Source organism: Rattus norvegicus, chromosome 10 (genome assembly GCF_021556685.1).
Source record: "Rattus norvegicus strain SHRSP/BbbUtx chromosome 10, alternate assembly SHRSP_T2T, whole genome shotgun sequence".
NCBI classification, from domain to species: Eukaryota; Metazoa; Chordata; class Mammalia; order Rodentia; family Muridae; genus Rattus; species Rattus norvegicus.
In genome coordinates, this window is record NC_141543.1 from 89195909 (window position 1) to 89223294 (window position 27386).

Consider the following 27386-nt stretch of genomic DNA (forward strand, 5'->3'; position numbering starts at 1 on the left):
CACTGTGCTTCCGCTGACAGAACCCAGCCCAATTATAAATCTCAGGCCATAACTATGCGTACTCCCAGGCAGCCATTGCTGGCCTAGCCCTGAGCTTCTCTGCCCAGACTATTCTGTTAGGCCTAGGCACTCACCGAAGCCTGTCGGTGAGAACTTGAGAGGATCCTGTGGACCTTCACGTGGCTCCGGTTGGCTACACTCAGGTCTACCCACAGATCTCTTGTTCGTTGCTCACCAGGGCCATAGACACGGGAAACATAGTAGTTATGGTTGTCCTCCTGCAGGGAAAGAGACAGAACCCGTAGGTGGTGGGAGGAGCCAGGCAAGCAGGGCGCCATCCTCTGCCCTCCTTACCCAGACTTCCCAATATCTCCATCTTGGAGAGTTGCTAGTCTGTTGGCGGAGGCGGGACCCAGGCAATGGAAGGTAGACACAGAGGCATGAGCAGAGTCGAGAAAACAGTAGTGCTCTCGCTGCAGTCACCAGATGGAGGAGAGAAGCAAGGAATTCCTCAGGGGATAATTTTGCATCTCTTTGTGTGGCTGATGCAGATACCACAGCAGGCTGGGTTCTTTCCACAGTCTCCCTCAGAGGAGCATCTGGGGCCAACACTTATAGCAGGCCAGGGAAGTAGCTGGCAGACAGAAGGGGAAAGCCAGTGCTCTGGGCTGTCTCAGCGCTTCCTGGAGCTGGCCCAAGAGCACCTCACAGAAGGCAGCATCAAAGAGGTCAAAGGCTCCCAAGGCTCCCTCGGCTGCGGTGATGCCCTGGGCATCATGGACCATTAATCAGGCTGCAGACGTGGCAGAACAAACCGTATTCTTCCTGCTGAGCAGCCAACTGCCTAACCAGCGCTTGGCCTGAGCCCAGTGGAAGCCATTGTATGTCTTCAGAGAAGCAGAGTTCTGACAAGAGCTTCCCGTGATAGGGCTTAGGGTGGGCTGAGGGGGTCGAGTAAAGGAACATTGGCGGCGTGGGGTGGGGTGGGGGTGCTTGCTGGGATCACCTGCTACTGGCAGGCTGCAACACAGTTTAATAGAGGCCAGCTCTGGCTGGAGAGACAGCTCACTGTTAACCAACAGTGCTTGCCGCTCTCGCAGAGGACCAGAGTTCAGTTCCCAGCACCCACACTGCAAGGTTCGCACCATCTATAATGCCAGCTCTAAGGGATTTGGTCTCTGCGGGCATGCATATTCACATAAATAAAAAGAAACAAACCTTTTTTTTAAAAAGCTTAAAATTGGGGCTGGGGATTTAGTTCAGTGGTAGAGCGCTTACCTAGGAAGCGCAAGGCCCTGGGTTCGGTCCCCAGCTCCGAAAAAAAGAACCAAAAAAAAAAAAAAAAAAAAAAAAAAAAAAAAGCTTAAAATTTTGAAAAAAGGAAATCAAGTCTCCTCCCCACCCAACACACACACACACCTTGTTGGTTTTTGTTTTGTTTTGTTTTTGAGACAGGGTTTCTCTGTGTAGCCCCGGCTGGCTTCTGTAGACCAGATTGGCCTCAAACTCAGAGATCCTGTCTCTGCCTCCCAAGGACTGGGGGTAAAGGTGTGTGCCACTACTGCACAGGTTGATTTTAACACACGGTCTCCATTGCATAGCTCAGGTTGGTCTAGAACTTGCTATGTAGCCAAGGCTGGCCTTGAACTCCCAATATCCTGCTTCTGCTTCTCAAGTGCTTCGGATTTCAGGCGTGTACGACCATGCTGCTTTCAATGACCGATTCAGCTTCAACTTGAGCCCCTGACATACAGGAATAAGCAAGTCACCTCTGTACCTGTGGACCAAGGTTCTCCCTCACCTGGTCAGAAAGTGTGTGGGAGTCAGGCGACACAGGCTCGAAATCCTAGGGACTTGGAAGGCTAAGGCAGGAGGCTCACGAGTTCAAGCCCAGCCAGAGCTACAAAGAGTCTGGGTCAGCCCGGGTGAACTTTTCAGACCTTGCCTCAAAATAAAAAGGAATAATAAAAGAAATAAACACAAAGCAAGCAAAAGCCAGCTTGGGACGCAGCTCGGTGGAGAACACATGCAAGGCACAGGGTTTGGTCCAAGGAGAGCAACAGAAGAAATTTCAACAAACTGCACTGCGTTTGAGGCACGATGTGCCTGCCCTCTTGTGACTAAGAGACTAGTGACGGATGGGTTCCCTGCAGTGGGTGGAGAATTTGAAAATAAATCTGATCTCGGGCTACAGGCCTGGCTGGCACAGAGGGGAGGAGTGGGAAGGACATTCAGATCCTTGGGCATGCTGCGGTGGCTTTAAGCTCAGCATTCCTAATGGTACATCCAATCCCATTTTCCAGCACCTACGAAGGTGCCCTTCCTAGAAAGCAGAGTCCCTACAGGGAAGTAGAGTCAAGGTTGCCCTGGACTAGAGAAGCTTGATTCAATGGCTGCTGTCTTTGTTGTTGTTGTTTTAGACAGGGTTTCTCTGTGTGGCCCTGGCTGTCCTGAAACTGGCTCTGTAAACCAGGCTGGCCTTGAACTCAGAGATCCACCTGCCTGCTGGGATTAAAGGCATGAGCCACGGCAGCCCAGCTGCTGTCTTTATCACTGGAGGACAAGAGCCAGATCCAGGAAATGAGAGCCAGGAAGTCATGTGACCATGGAAGCAGAGATTGGGCTGATGTCCTTAGACCAAGGAGGGTCAGGGATGCCCAGGAGTCATTAGGAGCTAAGAGGCTGGCAGGAGAGGCTCTTCCAAGGGCCTCCAGAGGGAGGCTGGCTTCAGACACTAGGCCTGGGAGAGAATGAATGTTTTCTTATGGCAGAAAATGAATTCAGGCACCCTTAGCTGTGCGCTGCTGTGGTTCCGTGAGGACAACCTGGAGATGTTTGCTTCTCTCCCTGTCACTGCCCCACTTAGGACACCCTGGCGCCCAGCTAGAGAGAATGAATGCTGGGCCTCTTACCACAATGTACAAAGCCCTGCGGGCCACAATCGAGCGTCATCTAGCCAGCATGCATTCCCCATCCCTCTTCACTAATGAAGCATTACAGTAAGCGACATATCCAGTAAACAAAAGCAAAACAGAAAGCTAACTACTGGCTGTTGAGGTTTTGGTGGGGTCTTTGGGAAGAAATCCGATTTAACTGTTGTCCCCGTTAGCTTTTTCCTTATCCTATCTGGCACGAAGCCCTGATAGCTGGAGTGCCAGAACCACACGTAAGTTAGGGCAAGTGCCACGTCCTAAGCCTGGAAGAGCACAGAGCTGAATGGCCTAGGCTCTGGATGACATGTTGGACGGATGCCTCTTAAGTCTCTGAAGCCCGTCACCTAAACAAACCCTTCCAGATGGCAGTGGTCTGATTCCCTGCCCTACCCCGTCTTCTGCACCCTCCTTTCTCTCCCTGTTTTATTGGGTTTCTGCCTGTTGGGCTTCTCTCCGTTCTGGAAATCATCAACACTTGTCTGCCTCAGGGCCTCGGTGTCTCCTGTCCTTAAAATAGTTTTCCCCATGATCCAGTCAAAAGATGGCTCCTCAACCAGGCCTGGTACAAATGCCTAGAATCCCAGAACTACTGCCATCCTCAACTACAAGTGAGTTTGAGGCTAGCCTGGGCTGCATGAGACTCTGTCTGGGGCCTGAGTCGAGTATATAACTCTACTCAGTAAGAGGTCACTCCCTCAAGAGGCTATCCCACACTCTGAGTCTCTCCCTCAGAGATTTCTTATCTGGCCTAGAGATTTCTTATTTGGCTTCTTCAAGTTTTCTTTCACTAAGATTTACTTACTTCTGGGCTGAAGAGATGGCTAAACTGTTAAAGGCTAGGCTCACAACTGAAAGTCTAAGGTCTACTTTTTACTTGCATATATGTCTGTGTACCAGGTATGTACATGGTACCTGACGAGGCCAGAAGAAGACAGCAGCTCTCCTGGAACTGGAGTTCCAGACTATTGTGAGCCATGATGTGGGTGCTGAGAATCGAACCTGGGTCCTCCAGAAGAGCAGCCAGTGCTCTTAACCTCTGAGCCATCCCTCCAGCCCCCCTTTACTGACTTTTATACCTATAGGATGTGAGTACCCTCAGGTCAGGGGCTGCATTCCTCTAGGGAGCTCTGGCCCAGAGCAGGGTTTGCTGAGCAGGACACAGGACACAAGGTCTGCACAAGAGCCGTCTGTTTTATAGCTTCTATCATTGGCTCCAGACACAGATCATGTTACCATGCAGGTATGACAGCAGGAGAAAACAAGGTTTCAGCGACTCATGGGAGTCCCTTGAGGCCCACCCACTCCAACAGCCATGTTGAGGATGGCACATGGTGGCTGAGAGGAGTCAGATTCTGTCAGCCTGCTTCTCGGGACTCACAAGGCAAGAGTGTCCCCCAAACATGGGAGAGAAGCTACCACACTCTGACACACAAACAGATGCCAACACACCTCTTGTTACCTCCTTTAGAGAGAGTGGGAACTCTGGGAATGTGTCTGGCTGGGCCATGGCTCTGAGTCCTGTACACCATGGGATAACAGCCTGTAATAGCATTGTTCATTGCCAGGTGATAGCCAGGTCCACACCCTGTGATAGCCAGCTCCATAGCTGGGTGATAGCATTGTCCACAGCTGGGTTACAGCATTGTTCACAGCTGGGTGATAGCATTGTCCACAGCTGGGTGACAGCATTGTTCACAACTGAGTGATAGCATTGTCCACAGCTGGGTGATAGCCCAACTTCCAGCTGCAGCATTTGAGGGAGGTATGTGGGTTCATTCTTGGAGTCCCCTAGGGACCCTCCAGTGACATCTTTGAGGTGACAAAAGATTGCATTTGTTGAGATCAAGGGCATTTAAAGAGCTGTCACCTGTAACTCTGTCCCAGGCCCTTCCAGTTGCTAATGACTGTAAGTGTAGCTCAGGGCCTGCTCCAGATGGGAGGGACTATATCTGACTAGTGATCACCCTTCTTGTTGGCAGATCCTGAAGCATGCAGGCCTTCAGGACATAGACACAGAGGGTACACACACACATGTACCTCACATGTACCCACACTCCAGTCACACATGCACATACAAGCACAAGGGTGCATGCATGTTTAGGCCTAGACACACATATACATGTATGGAAAGATACACACTACACTATACACTTCCAGCAGCTGTCTTACTAGAAGGTGACCTGAGACACTTCTCCATTAAGAATTAAAATCTTTCCCATCACGAGGGGCTGTGGTGCACATCTGGAATCACAGCTTCTCGGGAGGCCGAGGTGGGAGGGCCATGTCTTCAAGGCAGCCCCAGCCAACAAAGTGAAACTCAAAAAGACAGCATCAAGTGCCTCTCACACTGGAATAACTATGGGTCCTTTATGGAGGCAGATGGGGTTTAGGGACAGAGTCCCTTCCATCTCATCACCTGTACCTGAAAGATGTGACACAGTTGAACAATCTCAAAGTCAATGTTCCCAAGCCACGCGGCAAAGAACAAGAATGTCTTCTTAGGGGTTGGGGATTTAGCTCAGTGGTAGAGCGCTTGCTTAGGAAGCGCAAGGCCCTGGGTTCGGTCCCCAACTCCGGAAAAAAAGAACCAAAAAAAAAAAAAAAAAAAAAAAAAAAAAAAAAAGAATGTCTTCTTATCACCAGAAGCCATCAGTGAAGAAATGGCTCCTTCCTCAGGGAATCCTCATCCCTGGAACACATTTCCACAGTGAGGCCATTCTGTACAAAGGCTGACACCTTTGTTTCTGAATCTCTTCTCTAAGAAAGTGATGCTTAGGGGTTGGGGATTTAGCTCAGTGGTAGAACGCTTGCCTAGCAAGCGCAAGGCCCTGGGTTCGGTCCCCAGCTCCGAAAAAAAAGAAAAAAGAGAGAGAAAAAAAAAAAAAGAAAGAAAGTGATGTTTTCAGGGCTGAGGAAGATTGTGAGAGCAAGTGACAGGGGTCTAGCAGCAGGACAGGGGTGGGGGAGGACTGACACACAGACACACAGAGGTCTCCTGTCATCAAGGTCTCCTCACACTGGGACCACGGCAGGGCTGGAGAGAGCTGCCCACGGCCACTGAGGTAGGACATCTCCTTGCTCAGGCTCAGAAAGGTCATGGCTTTAAGGTCATTCAGGAAATTTAGAAGGCAAGACCTGGCTTCAGTCTGACTGGGCCACCTGAGGGGTCCTGGCCTGAGGAGTCCCGGCCTCAAGAGGAAGTAAGGACCGGAGTAAGGCAAGCAGACCCTGGTGTCTCGGTGACACAATTGATTAGTAATGTGCCTCAAGACCAAGATCAAGTATTTGAGCCTTCTCTGTTTTCCTCACCATTGGTTTTAAGCCTGGTTATTTTGTAGATACAAGATGGCTGACTTGTATCCTGATCCGTGGATTACAAGATCTCCTTAACCACTGAGGGGCCACGCACATCTTAGGATGGCTGGGCCTTGCAAGTCTTGCTGTGTATGTGTGGACCATGCCCAGCTGCAGATGTGTTTTAGGGTTCCCTGACCCCATCCAAGAATGTCTGCCTCTTCTCAGACCATACCTGCCATGTTCTGCCACCTGGTGCTCCCTCAGCCACACTGACTGGAAACCCGAGGTTACATGATTCAACACCCTCCTCCCCAGTGGACACCCGTCATCCATTGCTTCTGCAGCTCAAACCAGATCCTGTCTTCCAAGCTTCCTGATCCTTCCAGAGGGAGAGTAAAATTGAATGGGTGAGGAGCTGGTGGTTGGAGAGCTGAGCTAAAGCTGCCGCCTTGCCCTGTCCACAGGAGACACTGGTCCACAGACAGCAGACAGCTCTCTGCTTCCCGCTCTAGCACACACATTTATTCATGTCATAACTGAAGAACAGCAATGAGACAGGAGGCAGAGTAAGCAGCTCTGACTCCCAACAGTTGTCTAACCACCTCAGTGGCATTGCTAGGGTGGCTGCTAGGAACCGAAGGGACCTTACATGGAACAGTCTTCCCTATGGGGTGACCAGAAGAAAGACCTCCAGAAGGACCCCGGCAGCCCTTCATTAAACAGCACAAATGTGAACAGCAAGAGAGATGAGAAAACCAAGTTTCTGGGCAGGAGTTCTTTGGTTACCATGTTTGCTTGTTTGTTCTCACACAAAGCCAACCACAGCTGGCTTCTTGCCTGAACACTAGAGCAGAGGGCCATAGTTTGGAATGAACCTCAGGGACACTTCCCAGCCCCGTTATCATGTCGTTGCCACCTGCCCCAGCAGTCTTGATGGATGATGTCCACTATGGCAGAGACAGACAATGGTCTCCCGGCAACCACTGTCCCCATCTCACTTCAATAGCAGATGCACTACTTTAGCTAGTCACAGGCCACCTAGTCTGACTGCACCTCCACCAGTCCTCCTAGCTAGGGACAGCTACACAGCTATGCATGACCAATGGGAGAGCAGCAGAGTTCTGTGCCCTCCCCACAACCTAAATGGGATTCAGATGTGATGGCTACAACCGAAATATCCACCATAGATTACAAAAGAAATGGGAGGCAGGGTTGCAGAGCGCAGAGCAACAAGGCAGAGGGACACTCCCCACACCACGGAGACTCCTTGATAGGCACTTGCTCATGCCGCTCTCTGGGATGAAAGAGGTTTACTTTGTGTCCTAAGGCCCAACCATTAAGGCATTTATTTGCTATGAGAGCTGAATGTGCATTCTAATTAATGCAAAGAGCAGGGCCTGGTGATACGTTTGTGATCCCAGTGCTTGGGAGGTAAAGGCAGGAGAATCAGGAACCTGAGGACAGCCTTGGCTACATTGCAAGTTTGAAGCCAGCCTGGATTGTATGAGATACTATCTCAAAGAAAGGAAGGAAGGAAGGAAGGAAGGAAGGAAGGAAGGAAGGAAGGGATGGAGGGAAGGAAGGAAGGGAAGGAAAGGAGGGAAGGAAGGAAGAAGAGGGAGGAGGGGAAGGGAGGAGGAAGAGGAGGAGGTGGCGTTTGTGGTGCTGGCACGGCACCAAGCTGGCACTTCAGAGGCATCACGGCCAGCCCTTCTAGAGGAGGGAGAGAGACAGAGAGAAATGGGGGTGGGGCAGGGAAGCAAGCCCTAGTTGGTCTCCCTGGCCAGTTAACACAGTACACAAACATACTATGTCCAGGTAACATAGTACTCAATACTGTGTGCCTCACTCAGGATGAACAGGTCAAGGAGCTCACACCGTCCACAGACCATCACTGCATACCTGTTCTTTGTTCCCCTGGAGGCTGGTCCCTAGGTGCGGGGACTGGACGCAGAATTGGTTTTGCATTACAAAGAGGGTCGGTCAGTGTAACAAGGAGACAGTATCCTGACGTGTGCACACATCAGTGATCCCCCTGATTCACAGCCACAGGGTGAGTTCAGACTCCTTTTCCTTCTTGGCAGCTCAGCACCTACAGCACACTACAGTGAAGCCACTCTGTGCCTTCTGACACCTTCTCCAGCACCCTCCACCCCATAGCAGCCTGCGAGACTCCTCCAGGAATTCTTGGGGTTCTGTGGGGGCACCATTAGAAAATGACTGTTCCAAGATAAAGTGCGTGGGCTTAGGTGTCAGCCCGAACCAGGTTCAAAACCCAAACATGACAATGGTTGGTGTCAAGCATCACCCTTCTCCCTGGTTACAGTGCTGCACTCTTGAAAGGCTTCCAAGGCTTCCACTGAGCAGGACAACACAAAGCTCACAGCCGGTGCCCGCAGCAGGTGTCGGGTAAGTGTGAGTTCTTATATGATTTCGTTGGACCTTTCCACGAAATGTTTTGACAGCACAGGCTATCTCCTCAAACATTCCCCCCCATCCTATTATCTGCATGACAAGAGTTCTTCTCTCTCAAATTGCTTATGTGCCCTCCTCCTCCCAGGCACTCCGTTCTGACAGCAGGACTGTATTTACCTTGGCTGAGCCTAAGATGTTGCTGGAAAAGAAACTCCAGCTGAGCTCTCACAATCAGCCCATCACCTGCCAGCCAGTTGGCTGGTAGGCATTCTGGGCAAGCAACCAGGGGCACCCGCAGAGCTGTCAGGAGAGATTGACTGGCCAGCCAGGCTTGTCAGGATAGCGTTTAGGCAGCTGGGGCCAACCCTGGAAGTGCCGCTGAGAGAGGGTCTCCCGATCGCCCCAGTTGGTGAGGGTTGAAAGAATTCAGGAATGTGTTTTAGATCTCAGCTATTCAAAACATTCCTGGGGACATCAGCAGCAAAGCCATGGAGGAGCCTGTTAGAAGTGCCGAGTTCTCCTGGGCGTGGTGTGCAAGCCTTCAATCCTACTGCCTGGGAGGCAGAAGCAGGCAGAGTTCAAGGCCTCTCTACAAAGTGAGAGCTTCGGTTGGAGATTTAGCTCAGTGGTAGAGCGCTTGCCTAGGAAGCACAAGGCTCTGGGTTCGGTCCCCAGCTCCGGGGGGGGGGGGGGGGGGAGAACAAAGTGAGAGCTTCATGAAAATCAGAGCTTCAGAGGGCCAAGATAGACAGATCTCTGTCAGTTCAAGGAAGACTAGGCCATTCCAGCCAAGTCTACACAGTGAGACTCTGTCTCAAAAACAAACAAACAAACAAACAAACAAACAAAAAACCACATATGGAGGGCTCATTGTGATCTTAGTATTGGGAAGCTGAGGCAGGAGAGTTGCTACCCGTTCAAGGCCAGCTTTAGCTACAGAGTGAGCTCCAGGACTGCCAGAGCTAAGGAGGGAAACTCTTAAATAAACTAGAAAAGAAAGTGGGGAAGGTAAGAGAGGGCAGCATCCTGAGTTAACCCCAGACCTACAGAATCAGAGCCCACATATGTATAAAACCCTCAAGGTTTTTTTTAAAGGCAGATTGGGGTTGGAGAGATGGCTCAGTGGTCAAGAGCACTGACTGCTCTTCCAGAGGTCCTGAGTTCAATTCCCAGCAACCACATGGTGGCTCTCAACCATCTGTAATGGGATCCGATGCCCTCTTCTGGTGTGTCTGCAGACAGAGACAGTGCACCCACGTACATGAAATAGATAAGTCCTTTAAAAAGGTTTGCCAACACATCTTTCATCCTCTGGGAGATGGTGGCTAAGAACTGGCCTGGCCTTCCTGTCTGGACTCTGCCACTCATTAGATGCATGACCTTAGGCAGGAGGCATCCTCTGTCCACTCTGGATCAAGAGAAAATGAAACATCTGAAACACCTGTCCTGAGCTGGCCAGATGGCTCAGTGGGTAAAGGCACTGAGACTGAGATGGTCATTCTGTCCCCTGAACCCACATAGTAAAGGAGAAATCCAATTCCTGAAAGCACATTTGTGACCCTTGCACATTTGTGATGGCATTGACACACACACAGACACACTAAACACACACACACACACACACACACACACACACACACACACACACACACACACACAGTAACTAAAAGAAAGAAACGCTTGCCCATGAGGTGGCTGTGACAGAGACCTGCACTCAGGAAAGGTTCATTTAACATTATCTCCTGTTTTCCTCTCACCTCAGCTGTGCTCAAGGTAAGAAACTCTGATCCAAAATATATCACTGACAGGACCTTTCAGAATGGTGTGGTCCTTAGGAGAGATTCATGAAGTTCTTGAATGACTAGCGTGGTTATCACAAGAGCAACCTGTTAGAAGGTGAAAATGCCCTGTGTTTTCTCTCTTCTGCAAACAACTTCTGAGTTAAAAAAAAATTTATGGGTTGGGGATTTAGCTCAGTGGTAGAGCGCTTGCCTAGGAAGCGCAAGGCCCTGGGTTCGGTCCCCAGCTCCGAAAAAAAGAACCAAAAAAAAAAATTTATAATATACATACACATACACACTACATATTCATACACATACACACTACAGATACATACATATATATATACACATATACATATTCAATATATGGCTGGGTGGTGGTGGTGCACACACCTTTAACCCCAAGACTCTGGAGGCAGAGACAGTTGGATGTCTGTGAGTTCGAGGCCAGCCTGGTCTCCAGAGTTCCAGGACAGCCAGGGCTACACAGAGAAACCCTGTCTCAGACCAAATAAGTAAAAACCCATCTGTCTCTTTAGTGACAAGCTCAGGGGAAACTTGTGGGAGTAGGATCATTTCGCTATGTGGATCGAACTCGGGTCATCAGTTTAGCCAGATAGTCTTAGGCTTTTTTTTTTTTTTTTTTTTTGGTTCTCTTTTTCCGAGCTGGGGACCGAACCCAGGGCCTTGCGCTTCCTAGGCAAGCGCTCTACCACTGAGCTAAATCCCCAACCCCCAGTCTTAGGCTTTTCTGTTGCCGTGTAAAATACCACAGCCAAAAGCAAGGGAAGGAGGACAGGTTACCTGCAGGTAACAGCGCAGCAAGAGGGAAGTCAGGGCAGGAACTTGGAGGCAGGAGCTGAAGCAGAGGCCAGGCAGGAGTGTTGCTAAATGTGGCTTAGGGCAGAGCTAATGTGGACAGGGTCGCTGGAGACACGGGCAGCCCCTCCCACAGGGCGCTGGTGAGTGAGCAGGGCACTGGAGCAGAGGCTTAGAGGCTCCTGAGTCCACCCTGGGATTGGGTCTTCTCTCTAACACCATTGGAGACCTAGAGGTGGGGAGCCCCGCCTTCCTTTGCTCTGTCAGAGGAGTATCTACCAGGGACAGGCAGGGATCACAAGTGACAGACAAAGTGTCAGAGGGAGGCAAGCAATACAAATGCCTCTAGGGACTGCAGTGTGGGCGCCAAGAGACAAGAGGCAAAGTGAGAGGGTTCCTCAGGCTCCTCACGGCCCTGTGGCTGCCAGGAAACAGCCACATCTAGAGCTTTCCCTGCACAGGAAGTACCGGCTCCCTCCATGTTGCCAGGGATCAGGTCTCTTAACTGTCCCCTCTACAGTCCCCCGGCCCCTCCCAGCTCTAGAGAGGCACCTGAAAGGGACTCAAAAGAGCCACAAGACAGCCTGCGCGATCCCAGAGCCCTGGCTCTGGTCCCTAGCCGTCATGGGTTTCCATTAGCAGCTGCTTTCCCGCCTCCTTCTTTGGCAGAGGCTCCCTGCTCCTGACTCACCCCAGCCCACTGCAGGGAGGAGCCTTTCCCTCAGGGGCTGTGCTTGAGTCACGGACCCACGGAAGCCTTAAGCCCCTGGATTTATTTGTGTCCAGGCAAGTGTCACTCCATCCCACTAAGGATGGGAGGCTCTTCCTGGTGTGGCGGCTGAAGTTCCTTCCAGACAGACTTCATCTTAAGCCTTCATCCTCCAATCTCACCTCTTAAGTGGAGCTGGGGACAACGCTACAGAGGACCCTTCCCCCAGCCGGCCTTGTTCTATAGTGTAGCCTCTTTTTAAAATTGACTCACTGTTTACTTGTTTTTGTTTGTTTGTTTAGAGACAGAGTTTCTCTGTGTAGCCCTGGCTGTCCTGGAACTCTGTAGACCAGGCTGGCCTCAAACTCAGAGATCTGCCTGCCTCTGCCTCTCCAATACTGGATTAAAGGTGTGGCCGCCACACCCAGCTGCAGTGGCTCTTGCTGTGTGGCTGTCGAGGGAGTCCTGAGGCCTCCAGATGGTGTTCAAGTATTGCCACAATGGTACCTCAAAAGCCTGGCATTGCAGCTGTTATTTCAGGAAACTGGGGACAAGATGCACAACTTATTACATAGTCCAAACTGGCTCTGAACTGGTAGTAATCTTCCTGCCACCTGCTGCTTCCTCCCAACAGGCATGCAGATTTTTTTAAAGATTTATTTATTTATTATATATAATTATGCTGTAGCTGTCTTTAGACACACCAGAAGAGGGCATCAAATCTCATTACAGATGGTTGTGAGCCACCATGTGGTTGCTGGGATTTGAACTCAGGACCTCTGGAAGAGCAGCCAGTGCTCTTAACCACTGAGCCATCTCTCCAGCACCATGTGGGGTACTGTAAAGAAACAAACCCCCAGGTTTCAATGCTTCAGAACTAATCTGTCCAGAGTGGAGCCCAAGAATGTGTATTTGTTTTTAAGCCTTGGTGTTAGTGAGTCCCCAGGGCTCACCAAACGCAGCTGGTCCTTCTAGACACCCACAGACAATTGCTTCCAGAAGTTTGTGTCTCTGTGGTTACTTCTTGTGACGTCCTCTTCCTGCAGGCTGGGACATGACCCTTCCAACCATCATGTCTGGAGCCTGAGCAGGTATCAGTAGTTAATCCAGAGTTCAAGAAAGCAATGAGGTATGGGGTGAGGAGACAGGAGTTCCTTCCTTAGGAACTCATGGGCTGGCTCTCCATGCCACCATTCTTCCACACCTACCCTGCTCCTCAGTTCTGACTGTTCCAGAAAGCAAGCTGGAATGGGAAGTGAGTGGGCTGTGTCCTTTGAGAGCTCACCTCAGGGCTGGGATGAGGGCCTGCTGAGGAAGTCATTAATGTCAGGTACAATGGTAAGGGAACCAAAAAGTTCAGGCATTGAGAAGAACATCTTTTTTTTTTTTTTTCTTTTCTTTTTTTCGGAGCTGGGGACCGAACCCAGGGCCTTGTGCTTGCTAGGCAAGTGCTCTACCACTGAGCTAAATCCCCAACCCCGAGAAGAACATCTTAATTCAGCATTTTAAAAGCCAACATTAGAAAGCCAGATAGTGATGGCACACCCATTTAATCCCAGGACTTAGGAGGCAGAGGCAAGTGGATCTGTTGAGTTCAAAGCCAGCCTGGTCTACAGAGTGAACCCTAGGGATACACAGAGACAGAGAAACCCTGACTTTGAAAACCAAAACCAAAACAACGACAATCAACATCAGTGCCAATACTGATGCCACCTGAATGAATGAAATCTCAAAATGTGAACTGACAGAGAAGACGGAAACAAAACACAGAACCAAACCCTCAAAGTTTATGAAATCCCCTTAGTGAGAAAGGACCTTCCATCCATGACACACAAGAAGGAAGATTTTCAAAAACCTGGCCAGGTGTATAACAGGGCCCTGAGACCTTAGCATGACTGACTCCATGATGGAGATATCATTCAGGCCTTAAACTCAGCACACAGATAGCACCACCTGCCAAAATGTAAACGTAGACCTAACCCATTGAAGTCCATAGTTTTGGGAAAGTCTCTAACGTACCAGCTCTGCCATTTGGTTTCTGTAGCTCTGCTTCTGGCTAACTGTTCTTGTTAACTAAAGTATGTCAACCCAGGGTATGGTTTTTGTTCTTAAAAGCTCTTCCTGAGAAAGGCTCGGGGCTGCCCAAACACCCAGTGTAGACACCAGCTACGCAATAAAGACTTTATATTGGCTTAACCCCATATCTGATCAGTCTTCTCTCGTGGATACCCCACAACAGTGCGGTTGCTCCAGTTGGAGGTGAGCCAGGCCTACAGAGCAAATTCCAGGCTGGCTTGGGCAGCCAACTATGATTTCAGAATGCTGGGGTGATAGTGAACACTCTTTAACACACAGACAGACAGACAGACAGACAGACAGACAGACAGACAGACAGAGACACACACACGGATGACAAGGTCAAAATTAGGGTGACATTAAATTTCATTTTTCTCTTTTGAGACAGAACTTGCTATGTAGGCCACGTACTAGTAGTCCAGGCATGAGCCACTGTACTCTACGTTGCACCAAATTTCTTTTTTTTTTTTTCTTTTTTCTTTTTTTCTGGAGCTGGGGACCGAACCCAGGGCCTTGTGCTGGCTAGGCAAGCGCTCTACCGCTGAGCTAAATACCCAACCCCAACACCAAATTTCTTTGGGGGTGGGAAGCAGGGGTGTATGTATGTGTTGAGCTGTGGGGCTCATTAGGTACCCCAGGCTGGCCTTGAATTCTTGGCCCTGTTCCTGCTCAGTCTCCCGAGTGCTGGGATTATAGATGTGAAGCTCCTCGCTCTGAGGTAAGAGCAGAGCCCTCCACGGTGACATTAGAAGATGGTGAGACGCCTTCAAGCTTTAAAAGGAAAATTATTTTTAAGTTATAAGTCTACATTTGGTGAAGCCATCAATCAAAAGGGAGAGCAAAACAAACGAATTTTCAGACGTGCATGTCCTCAGGAGAGTCTTTCCTGAGAGGTGACCACTGTCAGGAAACTTAACTGCCACAGAACCAACCAGGAAAGGGAAAGATGCAGGGGAAAGGGACCAGGGCTCCAACACTCGAGAGACAAAGGAGGAGGGAGTACAAGCTGCCAACTGTGGAGCAGGGGAGCAGGCCACCAAGTTGGGGCACATTTTTATTTTTCTTTGATATTGGGCATCGAAAACAGGATCTTATGTAGCCCAGGCTGGCCTTGGACTTACTACGTGGTCAAGGATAGCCTTGAACTTCTGGTCCTCCTACTTGTCTCTGTAAAGGGCTGGGATTTCAGGTGTGCACCACCACACCCAGTTTATGCAGTTCTGGGGATCAAATCCAGGTTTAATAAATGCCAAGTTCCCATGATGATAAGCTCCCTTGATGACAAGTTTGGCCACACTGAAAATTACACTTGACAGTAAAGGACGGCGTAAAAGAAGGCATTCCTGGGCTGGAGAGATGGCTCAGCGGTTAAGAGCACCTGACTGCTCTTCCAGAGGTCATGAGTTCAATTCCCAGCAACCACATGGTGGCTCACAACCATCTGTAAAGAGATCTGATGCCCCCTTCTGGTGTATCTGGAGACAGCTACTGTGTACTTATATATAATAAATAAAATAAATCTTTTAAAAAAAAAAGGGGGGGCTGGGGATTTAGCTCAGTGGTAGAGTGCTTACCTAGGAAGCACAAGGCCCTGGGTTCGGTCCCCAGCTCCGAAAAAAAGAACCAAAAAAAAAAAAAATAATAAAAAAATAAAAAAAAAGGGGGGGGGCTGGGGATTTAGCTCAGTGGTAGAGCGCTTACCTAGGAAGCGCAAGGCCCTGGGTTCAGTCCCCAGCTCCGAAAAAAAGAACCAAAAAAAGAAAAAAAAAAAAAAAAAAAAAAAGAAGGCGTTCCTGGGATTAGCACAGAGAACTGAGCAGGCAGGACCAGGGAGAAGGCAAAGGTCCCAGAAAAAAACAAATACAAGAAACAGGGATGGAGAGACAGTGGTTAAGGGCATTTCCCAAAAGGCCTAATGATCCGAGTTTGATCCCTGGGACTCATGGTAGAAGGACAGAACTGACTTCTCCTCTGACCTACACACACACAAACACACACACACACACACACACAGACACACACACACACACACATTCTCTCTCTCTCTCATACACACACACACAAACACTTCAGCATATGTATCCCCATGCAAACCCAGAAATGAATAAATTAAAATAATAATAATAATATAAGCAACAAGGCAGTACCCTGCTTGGATCACCTGATGGTGCTATAAGGAAAGGCACATGAGTTGAGAAAGATGGAGAAGAAAGTTCTGGGGAGAACGTCAGAGTCGAGTCCTCTGTCATGACAGACAAGAAGCCGATAATGTCTGAAGCCCACTCAGTGTTGGGTCTCGTGGCCCACACCTTCAGGCTCAGCACTTAGGAGGCAGACCAGTCAGACAGATCTCTTTGAGGTCAAGACAGCCTGGTCTACATAGCAAGTTCAAGGCCAGCCAAAGCTATATAGTGATAAGCCTGCCTCAAAACCAACTGAACCGGCAAAGCTCGCTTGAAGGAGCTAATGGGACAGAATAATCGGGAAACAACAAACCAGAGGTATCCTGCTGTGGGAAAGGCTGAGGAGGGGTGGGGTGGGGGGAGCCTGGGACTTCTGTGTTTAGTCTTCTATGTTTCCGGAACTATAGGACTATGCTATTCTAGAACATGGACCGATACCGCCCATGCTGACCCTGGGCTCCGGGGCTCTGACCATCCTCTCGCCTCGGTTTTATGCTCGGCTGGGACCACAGGCACACGCAGCCACATCCCGCCGCCTCTGTAACACTGCCTGAGGACTGGGACATTTCTGAAAGCTCCACGGGAAATAAAGAAATCGACCCTGCGAACTTCGCCCTCTCATTGCTGCTCCTCATTTTGTAGCTTTTGTGCATCCTGAGCTTCCACCCTTCCCTTCCCAACACTCACTCAACACTCACTCAAACTCATCCCAGACGCAGGCCGCCGGAAGTGGCTAACTGTGGCCGTGGACACAATATGTGACATTCCTCAGCCACCGGTGCACGACGCCTCCAGCCGTCAGTCACTCACGGCTGCAGAGGCCCTTCAGCTTTCAGAGTTACTCCTCCCACAGACAGCTTCCGGTCCCCAGGCCTGGAAATTCTACCTCAGTGACAGCTGGACGGTTTCTCCTCCACTCCAAGCACCTCAGGATGCCTCTTACTGCAGCCCTGTCCTTAACCTTGAGGGCCTCACAGTCTAACGAGGCAGAAATGTGGAGGAGTGGCGCTTAGGCTGGCAGCTTCGGTGTAAACCGTACCACCTTCGCTCCTTCTCCAAGTCCTGGTGGAGTTCAGAGCCTGCACTGCGTCTCCCGGAACAGATTACTTCACCTCTCCGGGTCCTGGCAGAGGCCAGCAGCCTCCGAAACTCTGAGATGCTTTGATCCTATGATCCAGCCTGGAGCTGGCTTGCCTCCTCTTCTCTGGGATCCTAGACATTCCTATCTGAGACCTAGGCAGGCTCCAGCTCCCCTCTCCCTCCATATGGGTTCTGCACTCACCACCACCCTAGTCCTGTTGTCCGGAAGTGTGTCAATGGCCAGGGAGTCTCCACCCAGGTCCTGGCTCAGCTGGGTCTTGCCTGGCTTTAACACCTGCCCAGGGCTCTCTCGGACCCTCCGATTCCAGCCTTGTCTGGTCCTCTTGGCAGTCCATGCAGAGCCTTGCCTTTCATCGTGACCTGGAAGAAGGAACAGAGCTCTTGAGTGGGGAGTGGTCCTGAGGAAGAATGGGAGAAGGCGTCCAGACCTGTCCTGCAGAGGCCTCACCACTACACCATCCTTGGTTCTGGGGATACTCGGTGACTGGGACAGCAGGCTCGCAATACAGATTGAGAGCCATAAATCTCCTACCATGCCCAGAAACATGCACATGCAATACTAAAGCCACTCAGCCGTCCATAGTGGACAAGGTATGTCTGGTAAACCAGAATCAGACTCGCGGTTAAAGGTGCTGGGGTTGGGACTCAGAGCTTCCCATGTGCCAGGCTCTACCACTGACCAGCATGCCCAACAACGTTCTTCTACTTCTATCTCTATACTCCACACATCTCATATTAGTGGAATCATACAATAGATCTCTTGCTGTCGTTGGCTTATTTCACTTAGCACGATGTCTTCAAGGATCAGATGCGTTCTTTCTAAAGATTGAATGGCATTCCCCGCTATACCACATTTTGCTTCTCTGTCCATCTGACAATAGACGCAGGTTGTTCCCATGAGCTGGTTGCCGTGAATGATTCTAAAAGGAACAGAGGGTTCGAGCATCTCTTTGGGGACCTATTTTAAATTCTTCGGGTTATATGGCCAGAAATGGCTCATAAAGTAATTCAGTTTCCTTCCATACTGTTTTTCATGTAAAGTCACTAGACTAGTTCATTTTTGTAGGTTTTAAATGATTTCGTCTAATGTATTTGGCAGTTTTGCCAGCGTATAGTGTCCGTGGAGCCCAAAGAAGACGTCGGGTCTCCTGAACCGTAGTTACAAATGGTTGTGAGCAGCCATGCAGGTCCTCTGGAATCCCAGCTAATGCTTTCAACCACTGAGCCATCTTGCCAGCCCCAAAGGACAGTTTTTATTCTCAGTGGTGCCTGAGGTTTCCTATTTCCTAATAGACTCATCTAATTATGTTCTTTCCCAGGGTCTTGGGAAAGCCATTCTAATCGATGGACAGGAAGTGCTACGTGCTTGCTGTGTTTGACTCGAATTTCTTTAATGATTCGTTGGGGTGAGCATCGTTTAATGTGCCATTGGCTGTGCACTTGATTTGGAAAAAACAGTTTAAGACTCTGGCCCATTCTAAACTTGGTGGCTTGCTGGCCTGGATTGTTGTTCTGGAAGCTACTTAGCAGCATCTTTCTCTCTACCTAGTAGACCCAGCTGCACCCCACTCTCCCTCCCCCCACACCAACTCTGACAGCTGAAAATCCCTCTTTTATGGAAACTTCTTGGAAGCAAATCATTCCCCCTTGCAGACTTGATTTGGTTTGTTAGTTTTGAAACAGGATCTCAATACTTAGCCCCGGCTGACTTGGAACTTGCTATGTAAATGAGGCTGGCCTTAAAGCGCAGAGATCTGCCTGTATCTGCCCCTAGGGTGCTAGGGTTCCTTGTCCTGCTGAGGGGCATCACTATTTTCAAGCTTTGACCTTCAGGTCCCTTCTGTAACATGGACTCAGAAACCAGCTGGGATGGCAGAGAGGTTTTCATCTCACATGCCATCTCCCATTAATTAGTGGCAGCCAGAAGCACTCTTAGACAGGAATCCCAAAGCCTCATCTGTGTTTAGCAGCAGAGAGTGTCATGATCGATTAGTAATGTCTGTCACAAGCAAAGGATTGGCAAGTGGCTGCACAGAGGTAGGTCTTCCAAGCATCCAGCTCTCTAGGGGCTGATAAACTAATTGTAAACGATCTAGAAACGTCCTTCTCCATTTCAGAGAGGTAGGTTCCCAAAGCTGTGTCCAAATTTCTGTCCCCAAGGCAGTGGCATTCTGTCACTCCCGCCCTGGATACATGAAAGGCGCAGACCACCCTGCCTGTGACCTTCATCAATTTTGGTTCCTAGGTCAGACACCCCTCTCCTCTCCACCTTTGACTCCATCCACCTTGCTCACCAAAGCTCTTCGAGTGGTTCTCACTGTCCAAGACCCCCTCCCTGAGGCCACTCTGCTCCCTCTCTCAGGGAGACCTGTGCTCCTCAGGCTTCTCTCCATTCACCTCAGAATGCCTGGCAAACAGTAAGTGCTCAATCACTGCTTAATTGAGGACACCACACTAGGGGATAGCTCTCTGATAGCAGCAAGGACAGAGATTGAAACAGGGCTTGGCTGGACCAGGCCTGAGGCCCAGCCAGGATGCTAGTGCAGGACTCTGATTTGTCATTAGACATTTTATCCAATTAAGTCATTCTTGGCTGCTGGTACCAGCTGGACTCTTGCCGGGCCCCCTCTCACGTCTCTGCCCCTAATCATAACCAGATGCTCCTGGAGAATATGGGCAGAGGGGCAGTTCTGACTTCTTCCCCAAGCTATCTCATCCGCAAGGCCACAGCTGTTTGTGTCGGGTCTGTTTGTAGGTTGGGTGGCCTTCTCCCCAAGTCGTCCTGTATGTGTCCCCAAGGGCAGGGCAAGAGCTAGGACTGGAAAGGCACACATGCAGGCCAAGTGGAAGGCTGATGATAGACAGGCAGGAAGTACTAAGTCTGGACTGACCTTGGAGAGGGATGTTAGATGAGGAGGTAGGAGGCCCACAGGATGGCAGGACAAACATCTGGGCTTCCCGTTCCAGCCAACCACCCCTAAGCTTGGACCTGGGAATTTTTCTCTTTAAGCTGCAGCTTCCTTGTGTCATAACCACACCAACAACAGGGCTGATCCAAGTCTCGGGAAGAAACCATCCAGGAGTAGGGTGTGGCTTCGATGCGGGGTGATGGAGAAGGAGCAGAGGAGGCTAAGAGCTAGGAATCCCCAGAAGTGTCCCTCCAGCTTCAGTGTGTCTGCCCTTCCTCCTAGTCCGTGCCAGGAGGCAGTACAGCCGGTTGGTCACATAGGCTCAGGACCATACAGATGTCTGGGCACGTAGCCTTGAAAGCTAATGAAAGTCACAGCCTAACAGGTTTACAGCGATGGCATTGCCTAGACACCCCTGGACGCCCTTGGAGCTGATTCTGCCTCTGTTTCCATTCCATCCTTGGCCTCCAGAACAGAGACTGAACTCCGTCCCTCCGGAGGGAGCCTCCTAAGGGCTATACCATCTAATGGCAGTGGCTCTGAGAGACTGCCAGCCACTCTCAGTGGGCACTAGTCTTTCATCCCCATGTCGATCAACCCCAGGAGACGGGCACCAGCTTTACATCTATTTTGTAAATGGGGAAACTGAGGCTAATAACCTGCCTCAGGGTTACCCACTCACTCCAAGGCAGGACTGGAACTAAGGCTGGCTGGCTCCAGTCTGGTCAGAACCACAGAGCACCATGCGGTAAGGTCAAGTGTAGTAGCACAGGCCCTCAAGCTCAGCACTCAAGAGGCAGATCTCTGTGAGTTCAAGGCCAGCCTGGCCTACAGAGCAAGTTTTGGGACAGCCAGGACTGTATATGGGGGAGTTCAAGGATCATGCTTCCATCCCATGACCTGGCCCCACCCTGCTGCAGTATTCTAGGGCTGGGGAGGAGCTGGGTTAAACCACCTGGGGCCTGACCCAACTCAAGCTAGCCCTCCTAGCCATACCGCTGCTATGTTCTGGCCACCAAAGTTCTCTCTGGGTATTCATTTCACCTTGTATGCCCTAGAGCCAGCTGCACATACACTCTAGCTAGAGCAAGCCATGGAGAAGACCCACATGACCCATCACCCCTGCATCCCTCTCACAGCACCCCTGCAGCTGATCTGAAGGCTCTTAAGACCAGGCTCCTGCTTTCTCTTTCTCTCACATCCCTCCTAGCCCTCTAGGACCCAGTCATGCTCTCCAGCCATCATAGGTTCACAATGCTTTCTCAGCCAAGACCACTCCTCACCCAGATGCCATGGGCACCACCGAAGCTGGTGTCCTGGACCATCATGCCCTTGGTCGCCTCTGCATCTGGAATTCTGGGTACTGCAAGGACAAGTGTTCAGGAGGCACCAGTGACTGGAGGGAGTGGGAGGCTGGCAGGGGAAGGGAGAAACTCAGCACCAAGCCTCCTAGGACAGAGACAATCCCTGGGGCACAGCTCTACTGGAGACCTTCACTGTCCTACCACAGTCCTGAGAAAACGCAGGTTTGCCACCAAGCTGGAGGCCCAACCTTGAACCACAATGCCACAATTTACAGATTCTCCGGAAGCCTCCATCTCTGACAGAGATGATGCCATGAGAACAGTTCTGCCACTCGCTGGGTTGACTCTCTAACAAACCATCTACCGAAAGCAGCCAGCAAAACCAACCTCCCAGGCAGCGGGTAGGGGCTGTAACTCAGTTGGCAGAGTGCTCACCTAGCATGTCACCTAGCATGTCACCTAGCATGTCACCCAGCATGTCACCCAGCATGTCACCTAGCATGTCACCTAGCATGCCAGGCGCTCTGGGTTGAAGTCTCCAGTGCTCTATAAACATGACATGAGAGCCTTACGGCTGTAATCCCATTATTCAGTGCTGTCAGAAGAGGCAGGAAGACCAGAAAGTCAGGGTCATCCTCAGTTACACGGTGAGTTCAAAGCCAGCCTGGGCTGTATGACACTGTGTCTCAAAGTCCTATTCTTTGCTTCATACAAGGTCATACAAGGTTGTCCCAGACTTAACAAATCCCACTTGGAGATTAAAACTGGACAAGAAAGAAGGGGGGGTGAGGATTTAGCTCAGTGATAGAGCACTTGCCTAGCAAGCGCAAGGCCCTGGGTTTGGTCCCCAGCTCCGAAAAAAAAGAAAAAAAAAAAAAAAGAAAGAAGGGTGGGGGGAGGGGGAGGGGCAGGGGAGGGGTGTGGGGAAGGGGGAGGGGGGATAGGGAGGGGAGGGAGGTTAGGGAGGGGAGGGGGGATAGGGAGAGGAGGGGGAGGGGTGGGGGTTGGGAGTGGAGGGGGGAAGGGGAGGGGAGGGGGAAGGTGGGGATAGGGAGGGGAGGGGAGGGGGAAGGTGGGGGAGGGGGTGCTGCTTTCTGAAGGTTACCCCACGAGTTCAGTCAGAAGCACCTGTGTACTCACTGTTGAACAGTTTTGTTTTGCTTAAGCAGGGTCTCATGGAGCAGGCTGGCCTCAAACTCACTATGTAGCAGGAACTTCCCATCCTTCTTCCTCCAAGTGGCCTTGCTTCTCAGTGTGGCTCGCCATGCCGAGCTTTTCCACACACCATTTATTGAGCAGATTTCCACACAAGGTGTGGGCGGGCGGGTGTGGGGGTGTGGAGGCGTTCTCAGAGACAGGCGGGCACGTTCCTGTGCCCAAACGTTCTAGTCTTCTTCCCATAGACACAGCACAGTGAATCAGGACAGAGTATGGGTTGGTCCCAGGCCCTCCCTGCAGAGTAGATCTCTCTGAGGAGGGGAACACTGCAGCTGACAGAGCAGTAGCAATCCCAGAAGCCATTGTGAGGAATCTGAATTTTAGCTACAGTGTATTGGTTTATTGGGTGGTTCCTGGTGGGCAAGGAGGAAACTGAGAGCAGGTTAAGGGTGGTTGGATTATAAGATATCTGTTCAGCCCTTAAACTACAGGCAGGCAGCCTTGGCTTGGAAAAGAGGAAGCTGTTGGAACTCCTTGTGGCCTTCAAAATGGCCTCCCTTCTGTGTGTGTCTTGGGTGCCTCTGGTTCCCATGGGACCAAACCTTCAGTGACCATCTCCTGGACCTAGAGGCCATTTTACCCTCTGCCTGACTTCTGGCTGCTTCTGCTTTCCTCAATAGACTCCTTCTTCAGGCCATTGATGTCCCCTGTTCCCGTTGTAAGAATGTGGGAACAAGGTTGTAGGGGTGGAGAGACCTTGCTGCTTACCAGTCCCTCCAGCCCTCATAGGGACAGCATCGCCCCAGTGGGGCTAGGCCTCCTTGGGTCCCTCTCCCCATATTGCTTTCACTGGCCATGGCGCCTCTGTCATACAGAGCAAGCAGCCAGTCTCTGTGAAAGGACCCCTCCCAGGCTTCCCCACTTCCACACATCCTTAGATGGCCTCTACAAAACCTCACCACCAAACCTCAGCCCAACCTGGGATGAGTCAACAGTTGCCCTGATGGCTTTTTATAGCTTCCCAGGGTCTAACCTCAATTTCGCTTGCTGCAGATGCCCTGCATCTTCTAGATAAATCTAAAAGCAAAGAAGACCCAGTAGTCTGAATTTACACAAGTGATGCATGGGCCCCCTGACGTAGCCAACCCCCTTCCTCAGCCCTCTCCATGGCCCAAACCCCTCACCAACCCAGCTATATCTGAGTTCAGGAAATATACCACGCTAAGGCTGAAAAGAACCAGGAATTAACCCACTCAGTCCCTTCCTAGTTACAATTTTAAAATGAATTATCAGTTGCCTGTACATGTTTGAGAAGGAAAGAATGTCTTAAGGGGAAAAAAAATCTTTTGTAATTCCACTTTCAACAGTCAAAGATTTTGTCAATAACCTCTTTTTATAAATCAAAAACCAAGCCCAGAGAAGGCAAGTAACTTGCCCAAGGTCACACAGCAAGTGAGACAGCAGAACTAAAAGCCAAGTGTCCAGCTAGCTTCTGTTGGGCACTCCCTGAACACTGAGAGTTCCATACTAGTCTCTAGACTTCTCTGTCCTCTGCCCCCCTGCGGTTACCACCAACATCGTCCACCGTATACCTCATCCCAACCCAGATTCATTTGGACTACATACTGTGACCATCAAAGTCAAGAACACAGTTGGGCACGCCGCTGACACAACAGCCAACAACAGCGCCCCATGAACTATCTCTTCCCTGATCAAGTGTGGGACATTCAATTCTCTTTTAAGGAGCTAGAAATAAAAACAACAACAACAACAACAACAACAACAACAACAACAACAAAATCCACCCTTACTCCCAGCTCTCCCTCCCCGAGAAAGCCTGGTGCAGAACCTAAATGATATATTTAAAAACGGCCTTTCTTGATAACATGAGGGATTCAAAGTAGATCCCTGAAAGGATCTCCAAGAGGAGGAAATGGCTTGAGAAACTGGTCTAAGAGTGTGCGGAATGGGAGCTCCTCCTCCACCCTCACTCCCCTGTCTCCATGCGCAGCCAGTGCAACTGAGAGCCAAGCAGAACCAAGCAGGAGGGAGGAGGGGACCCTTGACCCAGGGGGATCGGGGAGTAGCAAACTGCTTTTTCCTGGGTTCCCTGCCTCTCCACCAGTACGCAATAGGTAGGGGAAGCAAGTTAGACGGCCACGCTGGTGCCAGGATGTCTCCCATCCTCCGGCGGCTCCCACGCAGTTCCAAGCCCAACTGGGACCCCACCTAGAGCAGCTGAGAGAGGCAGCAGGGAAGAGCACAGAAAAGCGAACGCCTTTCTGGAATGATCGCGGGTCCCAGGCTGGATCCCTTCATGTCCTTCCGACAGAAGTAGGAAGTGCGCACCCTCTGGGCGCACACAGGCAAAGTAGGGTCCCTGTTCCCTATCCCCGGCGTCCCGCAGATAGCACCCGGGTACCCCTGGCGGGTCTGCACCTGCCCTGGACGCGCGTCCTACCTGCGGGTGTTGCGGGACTGAGCGCGCGCGCGGTCCCGCAGAGTAGCAGCAGCTGCAGCAACCAGAGCTGAGCCCGCATGGTGGGCGCGGACGACCTCCGGGTCGGCGCAGCGGCAGCGGCTGTAGAAGAGGCGACCCGGGGCTGGGAGAATGGGGAGCCGGAGCGAAGCGGGCACCGCGAGCGCTGCGCGGCGTTGCGGCCTTGGGGAGCGCGGGCGGGAGGACCCAGAGGGCGGGGCGCGACGCCGGGGTCCCCGCCTCCCGGAGCTCCGCGCCGCACCCCACAGGACCCAGGACCGCGCCGGGACATCTCTGGTCACCGAGAGAACCCGGCTGTCCCAGAAACCTAAGGAAAAGGCTGAGGTGGAGGACCCCAGGATGCGCCCCTACTTGGGCCGTTGGCTCCCACCACCCATCCCCACAGCACGCGACTTTCTGAGCTGGTCCTTGAACTTCTGTGGTTTCCTGGTGTTGTACACAAGCGCGCACACAGACATGCACTAGGAATCTCACGCAGCCGAGCCCCCCAGCTTCTGCCCCAAGAGAGGCACGAATTGCATCTCCCCCCCCCACTTGACTGCCTCACACCGGGTCCCCAGCACCGACTCTCCTCCGACCCCGTCCAGCAGACAAGTAGGTGCTGGAGTCTGGCACATTCCCACTCTGAAGCAGATCGGGTGCCCCCTCCCGAGGAAGGCCAGAGCAGTCCAAGATAGACCCAGAGCCAGAAGTGGCGCCCACTGCCACCACACTCTGCCGGAGTCTGGGAATAGGGCACCTTTTTTTTCCTCTTCAAGGATGGAATAAAAATACCCGCAATTTAGGAGATTTAATAGACGGCATGGAATCAGGTCAAGGCACCAAGGTGCCTCTGACCTACTTCGTCGGAAGGCAAAGAACTGGGGCCTACAGAGTGGAGAGGGCTGAGGGGCTCTTGGCTTCCTCGGTGCCCGTGACCTGGAGAGTGCGGAAAGAAAGGGTGCATAGGCTGCTTCTTGGGGCGAATCCCGGGAAGAAGGGTGCAGTTGGGGGCAGAAGTAGGGTGTGGGTTTGAGTAGGTGGGTGGCCTGGCACTGAGGTCAAAAGATTCTGTCATCTTTCAGAATCCCAGTCTCACGCTCCTCTGTGTCCAAAAGCCTAAGGGTGGTTTCCCAAGACCTTAATGTAATATCATGTAATACTTTGAGACCTGCAATTGAAGGGAAATGTTGTTATTTTTCCAGACAAGGAGTAACGCCGTGGACCAGGTTGGTCTCGAACTCATGATCACTATTCCCGTTTCAGCCTATTGAAGAGATTACAGTGGTAAAACCACCAAACCCAGCCGGCCATTGAATTTCTAATTCCTTACCATTGAATTTCTAATTCCTAGCCTGAATTCTCCCAGGACAGCCTCTGAGGGAGCTAAGAAACTGTCCCTTCCAGCTGTGGCCTCCTACCGCCACCCAGCGGACACGTGATAAGCCACGGGGCTGGCGTTTAATCTACTAGAGTTGAGAGATTTCCCGCGCAGGCGCCGCGGAGGGCGTCTATAGTGTCCCAAGATGGACCTCCGGCCTCAATTCTGGTGTCGTCCTGCGTGGTCTCGATGCCCGTGCTCCACTTTATAAAGTCTTTTACTAGGGTTCAGGCAAAAGCGACAACTTGGAAATATTAGAAGCAAACGACTTGGGTAAATTCCTAAACGTAACCCTCCAGAATGCACGGGAAACACTTCTCAGAACGCACATTTCTAGCCCCAACCCAGAATAGTTCACTGGGTCAGAGATGAGGCTAGGAATCTTTTCTAGCAGGGGTTCAAGTGTTGGGGCTAATCACATTCGGAGAGGCACTGCCTTAACATTCTTTGTTCCTTACCACTGTCCGCGCTCTCTGACTGTTTGGGAGTTAGCGAGGGAAATATTTCCATAATATATGTGGGACGTAAGAAAGCCGATTAAGGAAAAATGTAAAGTAAAAACCTAGCAGGGGGCACCCGGATTTGAACCGGGGACCTCTTGATCTGCAGTCAAATGCTCTACCACTGAGCTATACCCCCTCTGCTGGCAGCTCCGCGACAGTTACTACTTAGTGCTATTCTAGCGCAAGCGCACTAAAGCTGCTCTAAAAGTGAAAGAAGATTCTGGTTCTAAGTTATCAAGGAACACCAGGGCTGACGTGCCAGGTTACAAGCTTCAAAACAAAAGCTGTTTCCTGACAATCCGAGATCCCGTCTGAAGGTACAAGTATACGTCCTCTAA

The 27386-nt window shown here is 51.0% G+C and overlaps 1 protein-coding gene and 1 non-coding gene across 2 annotated transcripts in view; both read right to left on the reverse strand.

Moving 5' to 3' along the window:
- Positions 1-25351, reverse strand: part of Plxdc1 (plexin domain containing 1) — a 59312-nt gene extending 33961 nt beyond the window's left edge. Inside the window, 3 exon segments of the mRNA NM_001107046.1 lie at positions 135-278; positions 17496-17674; positions 25147-25351. Of these exon segments, the coding sequence (NP_001100516.1) occupies positions 135-278; positions 17496-17674; positions 25147-25225 (402 nt within the window). The 5' untranslated portion in view covers positions 25226-25351.
- A 1761-nt stretch (positions 25352-27112) lies between these two features.
- Trnac-gca36 (transfer RNA cysteine (anticodon GCA) 36) lies at positions 27113-27184 on the reverse strand. Its single transcript has one exon. It is a non-coding gene; the product is annotated as a tRNA-Cys (tRNA).
- Positions 27185-27386: the final 202 nt, after the last annotated feature.